Source organism: Rhinopithecus bieti, unplaced genomic scaffold (genome assembly GCF_001698545.2).
Source record: "Rhinopithecus bieti isolate Rb0 unplaced genomic scaffold, ASM169854v2 scaffold_14700, whole genome shotgun sequence".
NCBI lineage: Eukaryota > Metazoa > Chordata > Mammalia > Primates > Cercopithecidae > Rhinopithecus > Rhinopithecus bieti.
Window position 1 is genome coordinate 1321292 of NW_016808194.1, and position 12057 is coordinate 1333348.

The 12057-nt window shown below is 34.4% G+C and overlaps 1 protein-coding gene across 1 annotated transcript in view; it reads left to right on the forward strand.

Annotated features, from left to right (window-relative positions):
- The window catches only part of USP15 (ubiquitin specific peptidase 15), a 151145-nt gene that overhangs the window by 99210 nt on the left and 39878 nt on the right, over positions 1 to 12057 (forward strand). Inside the window, 1 exon segment of the mRNA XM_017885689.1 lies at positions 1207 to 1351. Coding sequence (XP_017741178.1) covers positions 1207 to 1351 — 145 coding nt within the window.

The following is a 12057-nucleotide window of genomic DNA, read 5'->3' on the forward strand; positions in this document are numbered from 1 at the left end:
TGTGTGTGTGTGTGTGTTTGTGTGTGTGTGTGTGTTTTACTAAAGACTGTTAGAACAGGTAGTAGTATAGTTCACATAAACTCTTATAATGACAAAGTGAGAGTGTAATATATGGAATAATAAAGTGAAGTACTTGAAATTATAAGAAAAAACTACTCTATAAAAGTAATACCAGGAATAAATTATAGCCAGTTGTGAATTGCTAGAGATACCGATTTACATGTTCATTTATAAAGCTGTTTTATTTATAGCGTCATTTGCTTTTAGCAAAGATCTCATTCAGGTTCTTTCTAATAAATAAAAAAAGATTGAAAGCTTGCTTTTGGATTATATCCCAAATATTCATCATACATATTTTATAAAATAACCTATTAAGAAATAAGAAAGAATCCATTCTTTTTCACAAAATTATTTTTTATTATATGCGGAAGGAAGAGGGATCATTTAACATTTTCTTCTTTCTAAAAATTATCCTGATTTTGTAACTTTTAGAATATTATAGTTTTTAATATTAACATTTAAATTATCTTGAGGTTTTATTTATCTAATTAAATAAACTACATTAATCTGAGAAACCAGAAGAAAGAAAAGGCAAATAACACTGGGATATACTTGCTTAGAATCATTTTTGCATTCGTGTTCACCCAGGCTTTTTTCTGCATTTGAATACTAGTTTTTGCTGGTCTAGCATAGAAACTATAAATGGAATCATCTGTGCATCATAACAGTGAGGTCACAGTGGCCTTGGAACTCTCTGCTCTTACCTGTAACTTTTTAAAGCATAACTCTTACTGTTTCTACTGTTTTTACTCTATTACAATAACAGAATGCAAAAGGGTCATAAAGGAGATGATTTGTTGCTGCAGTTGGTTTTTAAAATCTGAATGTTTTAAATTTGATGGAGCAATGGGGAATGGAGCAAGCTGTAAAGCTGCTCCAGTTAATCAAAGGTAGAAAGATATAATCGTGGTTTGTATTGGTTGGTGTGGTATTTGAGAGTTATTTTGTTGATTGGATAAGGAGTATCTTAACTCAGGGTGAGTTGTTTTGTTTGAGGTTCAAGTCTTTAAAAGTATCTCAGTTGAGTACTTTATAAAAGAAATTTAATGATCAACCATATATCTCATAAAGAGGCCTAAAGTACTCTTCATTATAAATATATTGTAATATAATTGGCTGCATTATGAAAATATTTTTTTCTTCCAGTGTGAAAAACTCAAATTACTGTCTCCCATCATATACTGCTTATAAGAACTATGATTATTCAGAACCTGGAAGAAACAATGAACAGCCAGGTCTCTGTGGCCTAAGTAACTTGGGAAATACGTGTTTCATGAATTCAGCTATTCAGGTAGGTCTTTGTAAACAAAGTGAAACTCATGTTTCATGGAAATCTGTAATACAAGAAGATAGAGTTGGTTTTTCATGCCAGAACATGGGTATATGTTTTGAAAGTTCATTTTTCATGGAAGATGTAAGCATACATATTTGACTCATTCATTCTACTACTGGTAGTAGAACATATGTTTCTCAATTAGGTGATACGTGATTGATTAACATAATGTACAAGATTAAATATCACTTTGCAGAAACATAATATCAAACAGAAAACTTAAGCTGTCTAAGAAGGGGGGAACAAAAAGCAAAAAAGCTTGTGCGTTCCCTCCATTATTCAGTAGAAGTCTGTTGCCCTTTTTTTTTCTTTTTCTTTTTTGTCTTAATGGGAAATTAAAATTTTAGAAAGGAAAATCTTGGGAACTTCTTTTTATATACATATTTTAACAAATCACTTTCCCTTAAAGGCCTTTTAATTTGGGGATATAAGAGATAACTGCCTTTCCCCTTCCCCCTACCCCCTTTTTCTTTTCTTTCTGCTCTAGTCTATATCCTCTTTCAACTTAACTTTTTAAATATTTATGTCTTTGATTGATTCTGAAGTAATGAGATATATATATTTTTTAATATTACTGTTACTGTGTATAAACTTAGGGCTGGTTATTTTATTCCCCTTTTACAGATAAAATTTCTGTGTTTATAAAAGCTCAGAATAATGGCAAACCATTTTGATACTTGAATTTTAACCTTTTTTTGGTCAGTCTCTTTTGTGAATTCTGGATTTTAGTTTTAAATCTAAACTTTTCTGTTCTCTATTCATATTTTTTTGTTGACTCTCCTATGCCCAGAATGCAGCCTCCAAAGATACAGATTAAATGCAGGGTGTAGATTGATAAGGACATTATTAGACATCTTTCTCACTATCTGAGAAAAGGATGACTCTTCACCATTCAGTATTCTAAGTGAATCTTTTATACATCGTCATTCATACAACTGTTTCCTAAATTAACCATTGCCTTTTATATTCTTGGAAATTAGAATCTGTCATACACTATAGGCCAGGAGTTTGCATCCTTTTAGAAATTGAGTGGGGAAGGCATAATCGATCTCTGGTATTTTGCTTTAGAGTTGAACCACTTGGGAAGTGGCCTATCTGCCTAAGCAGATAGGTTAATATATAGATTAATAAACTCTTCTTTTAAATCTTCTTCAAGTGAGTAATCCTGCTCATAATGTAGTGTTACTTTATTCAAAATAGTTTTCAAGAATTCTAGCACTAGTTAGACATAGAGACAATTTAAATTTTATCTTTATTTTCTAGATGAAGAAGAAAACCAAAATGTATTATTGTCCTAATAGTTATTAAATAACAAAGTAAAGCACATGGGTGCCTAGCCTTCAGAGATAGGAATGGGACAGACAAATTATAATATCTGTTGGACCATCTCTGGAACATGTTTTATGTAAATTGTTGTTATACCAGTACCAGAAAACCCGGTTCCCAGATCACCAAGTTATATTCATTTTATATACCTCTTTATCCTTGAACTGCCAAAATTACTTTGGTTCCAGAGGCTTGATATCAGCTAGAGTGGTTTTTTTTTTGTTTGTTTTGCTTTGTTTTGAGACAGTCTCGCTCTGCCGCCCAGGCTGGAGTGCAGTGGCCGGATCTCAGCTCACTGCAAGCTCCGCCTCCCGGGTTCACGCCATTCTCCTGCCTCAGCCTCCCGAGTAGCTGGGACTACAGGCGCCCGCCACCACGCCCAGCTAGTTTTTTTTGTATTTTAGTAGAGACGGGGTTTCACCGTGTTAGCCAGGATGGTCTGGATCTCCTGACCTCGTGATTCGCCCATCTCGGCCTCCCAAAGTGCTGGGATTACAGGCGTGAGCCACCGCGCCCGGCCATCAGCTAGAGTTTTTTTTCCTAGTATGGAAAACCAATCTTGGTGCTTTTTCATAAATATTAATAAAATATTTTAACAACATAGGGATTCGAAATTTGAATCTGTCAGGAGAGCACAAGAGTTTGTGTTGATGCTAATCATTCATGGGAGGCTTAGGCCAGCATTCAGACTAAATTCCTTGTAAAGCAATACTACATCCTAGTTTTTTGTCCCTTTGATACATCTGTTTAGTGTTGTCTACATATGGTTAACTGCAGTTTCTCAAAAATGGGTATTAAAATTAAATCTTTAACCAGCCAGGTTGAGCTAGATTTGGCATCGTTTAACTTTCTTGCATGTTATGTTTAAGGTGTGAGAATCTTCATTTTATTCATTTTTGCTTCTATTCAAAACTATTTTATTAGAATAAATTGATAGCTCTATTGCAGACCCTCCTAATATAATTTACCATCACGTGTTCCATTTCATCTGAGACATAGCCGTGAGTGTGATGGTTTATAATTTTATGGTAATAGCCATAAAATTTTTTGATGAAGATTTTAGCAGTGAGTATTTTAAGCAGTGGATATTATTTCATGACTATTGCTTAATTTAGTTAGAAACTATACTATCTCTAAAATAAAGTTCTTCAAACAATTTGGAGAAGAGAAAACGAGTTTTATTTGTGCGGCTTTTAGCTTTTAGTTCACATCTGAAATTAGAAAAGCTAGGCCTTTAGTTTTATTTTCTTAAAACTTCCATGATTTTTAATTGATTAAGATGTCAGCTCTCGAGCTGAAAATTGACTGTAAGAGGGAGTACAAAATGGTGGCAGTAGCCTTTACTCCTCTATTTCACAAAAATTCATGTAACTTCATAGATCCAAAAATAAAAAGGGTATTAGATAACTAATAGAATAGGTTCTATAGGTTTTGTCAGATACTATTTCTTCAATTATGCTTTTTTCAAGTTTCCTTGTAACTTCTTTGAAATTGAAGACAACTTTCATCAATTTTAGAAAATATTATCAAATATTATTTCTACTGACAATTTGAATTTTAATGTGATCTCTTAAATTAATTCAGTATCCTCCAAATTTGAGTGATCATTTCACCACGTCAAGTGGTATAGTATTGACGTATTTAAAAAAAAAGAGAGTATAAAAGTACACTTTTAAATGTAAGAGTGGGTTATACTTAGCCCATCAGTAGCCTTGAGATAGTGAAATCTTTTGACCACCAATGATTAAAAACTAAGCAGCACCAATCTGAGTGTGATTTAACATTATTACCGTTGTTATTTAATTTAGTGATATTGGTACTCAAGATTGTCTGATATAATGGTATGAATGAGTATTAACCTTTTCTGGTAAATATGGTACTGCCATATAGCACAGTAAAAAATAACAATACAATTTGTCTGGGCGTGGTGACTCATGCCTGTAATCCCAGCACTTTGGGAGGCTGAGGCGGGTGGATCACCTGCGGTCAGAAGTTTGAGACCAGCCTGGCCAACATGACGAAAGCTCGTCTCTACTAAAAAACACAAAAATTAGCCAGGCGTGATGGTGGGCACCTGTAATCCCAGCTACTCGGGAGGCTAAGGCAGGAGAATCGCTTGAACCCGGGAGGCGGAGGTTGCAGTGAGCCAGGATCGCACCATTACACTCCAGCCTGGGTGACAAGAGTGAAACTCCATCTCAAAATAAATAAATAAATAAATAACAATTTAAAATAATGTGAATTTTAAAACAATGCAATATAACAATTAACATAGCATTTACATTTTATTAAGTATTATAACAAATCTGGAGATGATTAAAGTATATATGAGGATATATGTAGATTATGTACAAATACAACACCATTTTATATCAAGAACTTGAGCATCTATGGATTTTGATATCCCCAAGGTGGAGGGGGGGCTTCTGTGACCAATCCTCTGTGAATACCAAGGACAACTGTATATCCTGACCTTATGAAGATTACAGCCTAGATGTTGTGATTTTCAAATGTTTTGTATTTTAGCATCAAAATCTTTTTTTTTAAGTTACTGTGGAAAGTTTAATTGTTTCCCCATTATTTAAGTAGATATTGTAAAATTGCTTTGGTTGGGTGAAGTTCCCAGAACCCCATCTGCTTTCCTTTACTTTCCACAATGGCCCCAGGAGCTTTCTCATGGAATCCCAGGACTCTGAGGAATAGTTTGAAAGCCAAAGTCTGGCTTGGAAAAAAAAAAAAAGAAACCCGTAAAAAACTAATAATACAGGTTAAGATCCCAGTTTGTGGAGCTACACCACTTGGATTAAAAACATGGCTTTCCTGCTTCTTATAATAACTGTGTTTCCCTAAGCAAGTTAATTCCACAATTCGTTTTTCTCATTGTCTGACAAGAAAATAATAGTACCCTATCTTAGTAGTTTTGTAAGGGTTACGTGAGTTGGTGATTTTAACTCATAGCATACTGACTGGCACATCATAAATACTGAATAGGTATTATGTAGAAATTATCTCATCTTTTTTTAAAATTCAAGAAGTTAAGCAGAATGACTCTGAAAGATTCTATCCTCCATAACCGTTGTGTCTGTTCTTTTTTCTTGAGTCTTTTCCACATGGACCGTAGTGGACTAAAAGAAATAATTGAGTGTACTTTTATTTTTCATATAGTGTTATTGCAGTAGGTATTTATCATCTCTTTGATTTCTGAAGTATGCTAAATTGACTCTTCCTAGGCAAGCTGATAAGGAAGGGATATGATAACATAGAATTGTTTATGAATATTCTATTTGTAGGGCAGTTGGAAATTCAGAATTCTTGAATTGGGTTACCCCTAGCCCCTGCCTCCTGAGTAATTATGATTATAGGCATATACCACCATGTCCTATTGGTTCAAATAATATAATAAGATAGTTTTCTAGGGCCCTAAATCTGTTACTCCATCTAGAGAGTGCCCAGTTTTTAAATTTTGCATTATTGGTGATAATTTTAATTAGCATTAGTTCAGTAGATTCAAGAGCACTTCAGCCCTTGTCTTTTTAATTGTCAAGGCCTACCTAGGAGGCTCATGGTTAGTTTCCTGAGTGAAACACCTCTTCAGATGGATTTGAAACGGGAGTAATGTGGTCTTCTCCATTGGAAAGCAGCATGGCATAAGATGGTTGTTTTCAAAATCTTTACTTGGACATAATAGAGCTCCTTAAATAGATTCTAGGAAGTCCTTGAAAAAAGTGACACTAATCAAAGACATTCATTATTCCTGTCATAAAATATAAAATAAGTTGGGATTTCAAGCATTTTTAAGGTCAGCTTTTTTTTTCCTATGATCTGTTGATTAGAAAAAAACAGAAGTTCAAAAATTTAGAAGAATGTTGAAAGTTTAAACTTTTTTAAAGATTTAAGAGAATAAGTAATGCTACACAAATAACACTTTTAAGAAACTAGATAGATCGTCGTTACATTGTAAAATAGAGAAAAAGTTATTTCTGAAGCTGTTATTTCTGTGTTACATTACTTCAACTAGCCTGTTCTTGAGACTTTGTTTTTGCATTTATGGAACTCAGTTTCTCAGACGCCGCCAAACCTTCTAATTTTATTAAATTACCAACCTTATATTTAAATGAAATATTTTCATCGTAAAAGGAAAACTTCACTTCTGAGGCACAAGATACTTCTTAAAAAATAGTTAGGATCTTGTATTGTGTTTCTGATAAACTGAGAATGTGGCTGATGAAACTAAAAAATACTACTTTCTGGGTCACGGTCTTCTTCATCCCTAATCCAGGAATTAACACCAATTATGTGAGTTCCTTCATGTTATGTGCCCAGAAACTTAACATAGCAAATTGTCAATCAAAATATGTTCAATCCTCTATCAAATGACACTCCAGTCAGGTCCATCTATCCATTTTGATAAACAAAAAAAAAAAAAAAAAAAAAAAAAAAAAAAAAAAAAAGGAAACAACCTTGCCGTGCATTAGAACCATTCGTTTTTCTCAGCATAGATAACAATGTTTTACTTTTCCCTTTGGACTAGAATACCCCTTCCTTTTGAAAGAGAACAGAGGTGGGAAAAGAAGAACCTATGTTCTCAGACAGATTATTTTAAGAAAGAGTATATATGGGATAGTTCTATAAAAATTTAGTGTTCACAACTAGGGGAGAAATGGCATCTCTAAAAGAATGCCTTGCACTTGTGTAACTTGGCTAATAATGATTTGTTATGAAAACATGCCTTTCTTAATCTCAGATGGGTACATGAGATTTGATTTGTCACTGTTCACATTATTCTCAGTTAATAAGCAAAGTTCCCTAACATTAGTGCCTCTGTCTGAATTAATGTAGGTTTTTATGTGTTTTATCTGTCCCTAATTCTATAACAGGAAAATGACATGATAGAGATCTTAGAGAAATAGAGAGGTTCTTTCAAAAGAGTTGTAAATTATTACATCTAATTCTAAAATACAGAATGGTTTTACACTATCCTGGCTAGGAAAGTTCAACACCAATTTAATAATAAACTTATTAGATAGTATTGTAGTGACTACATCTTATAACAGAAGTTATTAATATAATTAGGCTGAAGTATCTTGTATCAATTTTTATAATTATTTCAAGGAATCTGTTTGTAATTAAAAGCCAAACATCAGAAATGTCCATCTGTAATCTGTAAGGGGAACTACGGATTTATTCCCTCCCTCCAAGAAAATAAAAGGAAAGAAAAACTTATTTTAGGTTTACTTTTCTTAGTTAAAATCAAGCAGCTCATTTTTTTGATGTCAAAGTGTTTTCTAAAAGATTGCCGTTTACTTCTTTACAATGATTTATAAACTATCTGGGCAGGAAGAGGGTCAGTGAGTTGGTTACTTAAACCATTGTTCGATTAATAGTAATATCTAAATCAGTTACTAGTTCTCATATAAACACATATTAAAACATTAACAGCCCCGTATTGAACCTGCAACCTCTGTTAATAGCAGTACCCTTTGCATAATGCAGGGTTTTGTTTTTTTTTTTTTATTGTTTTTCACTTAATTTTCTCTTCACAGAAGTCTGTGAGTTAGGGCATAAGTATCTCTATTTCACCAATGAGGAAATTGAAGCAAGGAAAGTTTGATTTCCAGTCACTAAGACAAGTTATTATGAGTTAAAACTGGGTTGTTATTCAGTACATTTTGAGATAATGTATTTTTTTGAAATTATACCAATCAACCTATAAGAAATGCTTTTTTTGTGTGTGGTAAAATATAACAGAATTTACCATTTTAACCATTTTAAGTGTATAGTGACATTAAGTATATTCACGTGTTGTACAATTGTTAAAAATGTTTTTATCTTTAGTTCAAATGATTGTCCCCCATAATACAAGATGCTCTCATTAAGTAGCATTAATGTTGTGCCATTTAAAACAGTTTCCCTAGGAGGTTATATACACACTTAATTCATTTGATGTTCAGAATGTTAAAAGCTATTGAAGTACTCCTTTTGGAATTGCTTTTATTCTTCTGAGTATCACTGGTGGATATTTTTCATCCTTCAATGGCAAAGTTGATTTTCGAAAGCCAGAAGTTATTCAGAGCATTATTTTCAGAATATTGTAGATTATCAAGTTAGGTAATTTTTTTCAAGTAATTCATAAGTAATGAATGACTTATGAAGTCATTTATTCAGCAAATATTTATTGAAGGTCTGTTAGGTGACTTTCACTCTCATAATCACTAATTATGCCATGATGAACAAAACAGTTATTTTCCCTGGAGTTTACAGTCTAATGAGGGAGATAAATATTAAATCAATCATGAATTGTGATAAGTATGATGAAAGAGAAAGTAGAATGCTAACGGGAGCTTGGAGAGCACCTGATTTAAGCTGGGTGTCATATTTACCAAAAGTAACATGAGCTTTGACCAAAGAATATGTAGGAGTTTGGCAGGTGAAGTTAGAAGGGCCAAAAACATGTGCAAAGCCGCTAAGAAGGGCAAGTTTGAGGAACCAGAAGAGTAGTTTGTGTAATAATGTATGAAGGGGAGTGAGACAATGAGTTTGAAGGAGTAGGCAAAAGCCAGATCATATAGGGAGACTTTAGATTTTAATGTGTTACAAAGGCACTACAGGTTTCAGGCTACCATCTTCTTATCTGGTTTATTCCGTTTGCCTGCTAGCTGGTTTCTTTGCTTCTATCCTTACCCTCCTCAATCTGTTCTTAAAAGAACAGCCAGCAATTTGTTTCAAACCTAAGGCATTTTCTGTTACTTAGGCAATAACACCAAATGCCTTCCCATTTCACTCAATGAAAGCCAAAGTCCTTAAAACAAAGTACAAAGCCCTGTAGGATCTAGCCCCATGCTAGCTTATTTCCTATCACTTACCTCCATGCTTACCTTGTTCCATCCTCACCCTCACACATGCCAAGAGCGTGCCTGCCTTAGGGTCTCTGAACTTGCAGTTTCCTATACCTGTAATATTCTTCCTCTAAATATTTATATTCTTGCTTTCTCACTTCCATTAGGTCTCTATTATCTATCAGGTCCTTCCTCAGTCACCCTGTAAAAAATGGTGACTGTCCCACATTCCACACAGTACTCATAACCATCTGGCATGCTTTATTTCTATTAGGGCTTTTTGCTTGTCTGTGTATCTTCCCCTACTCCCAACATAGATACCCTCTCCCCATGTCCCCACCCCCTGCTCTCTCCCTCTCTCCCTCCCAGGAGGATTTTGTTTTAGTCACTTTTGTAGCCCCATTGCCTGGAATAGTGTCTGGCATATAGAAGGCACTCAGATTCATGAAAGGTGAAGGGAATCACAAGTGTCTCTCTAGTTTTTGGCTTATATATCATAATGATAGATGTAACCATTTAATGAAATTGCAGAGTAGTAGGAAGAAGAACATAGTAGAAGAAGTAAATTTGGGATGGGGAGGAGATTATGAGTTAATTTTAGGCATGTTCAGTTTATGATATCTGTGAAACATCAAAGCAGATAGATCATAGACAGTTGGATATTCTACTGTGGAATATATAGATCAGAGGCCTAGGCTGGAAATAAAAGCCTGCCTGTTGTAGATGGTATTTAAAATCATGGAAATGGTTGTGTCTAAATGAGGGCATCTATGAAAAAGACGTCCAAGAACTAAGCCCTACAATACATTTGAATGGAGGAATGAGACTTCTTTTGTAATAGGAGGAAAGAAAGGGATTACGGATGCAAGCAATGTCTGGATTTTGTGATGGCTTCTATTATCCCCAAAATACAAGACTAGATCATTACCTAAGAATGAAAGGGTAAGAAGATTGCTCAGGAGTGTTGAGGTCTCATTTGATATTGGAGATCATCAATTTAGAATGGTATAAATACATTCACTTGAAATTTTTTCCAACAATGTTCAGTTACATGGTGCATAAAACAGATACCTAGATTCATCTAGAGTTGGAAAGAGAAAGGGGCAAAGGAGTTATTAATAAAAGTAACCAAACTTGTTTTCTTGTTTTATTTATTTTTTTTAGTGAATGGAATTAGTTTTTTTTTTTTTAATTTTTCTTTTTTATTATATTATTGTACTTTAAGTTCTGGGGTACATGTGCACAACATGCAGTTTTGTTACGTAGGTATACATGTGCCAAGGTGGTTTGCTGTACTTATCAACCCGTCACCTTCATGAGGTATTTTTCCTCATGCTATCACTCCCCTATCCCCCCACCCCACAACAAGCCCTGGTGTGTGATGTTCCCCTCCCTGTGTCCATGTGTTCTCATTGTTCAGCTCCCACTCATGAGTGAGAACACGTGGTGTTTTGTTTTCTGTTCTTGTGATAGTTTGCTGAGAATGATGGTTTCCAGCTTCATCCATGTCCCTGCAAAGAACATGAACTCATCCTTTTTTATGGCTGCATAGTATTCCATGGTGTATGTGTACCACTTTTTTTTTATGCAGTCTGTCATTGATGGACATTTGGGTTGGTTCCAAGACTTTGCTATTGTGAAAAGTGCCGCAGTAAACATATGTGTGCATGTGTCTTTTTAGTAGAATGATTTTTAATCCTTTGGGTATATACCCAGTAATGGGATTGCTGGGTCAAATAGTATTTCTAGTTCTGTATCCTTGAGGAATCACCACACTGTCTTCCACAATGGTTGAACTAATTTACACCTCCACCAGTAGTGTAAAAGCGTTCCTATTTCTCCACATTCTCTCCTGCATCTGTTGTTTCCTGACGTTTTAATGATCACCATTCTAACTGGTATGAGATGGTATCTCATTGTGATTTTGATTTGCATTCCTCTGATGACCAGTAATGAAGAGCTTTTTTTCATATGTTTGTTGGCTGCATAAATGTCTTCTTTTGAGAAGTGTCTGTTCATATCCTTCACCCACTTTTTGATGGGGTTGTTTTTTTTTTCTTGTAAATTTAAGTTCTTTGTAAATTCTGGATACTAGCCCTTTGTCAGATGGATAGATTGCAAAAATTTTCTCCCATTCTGTAGGTTGCCTGTTCACACTGATGATAGTTTCTTTTCCTGTGCAGAAGCTTTTTAGTTTAATTAGATCCCATTTGTCAGTTTTGACTTTTGTTGCCATTGCTTTTGGTGTTTTAGACATGAAGTCTTTGCCCATGCCTGTGTCCTGAATGATATTGCCTAGGTTTTCTTCTAGGATTTTTATGGTTTTAGGTCATACTTTTAAGTCTTTAATCCGTCTTGAGTTAATTTTTTTTATAAGGTATTAGGAAGGGGTCCAGTTTCTGTTTACTGTGTATGGCTAGTCAGTTTTCCCAACAATATTTATTAAATAGGGAATCCTTTCCCCGTTGCTTGTGTCAGGTTTGTCAAAAATCAGATTGTTGT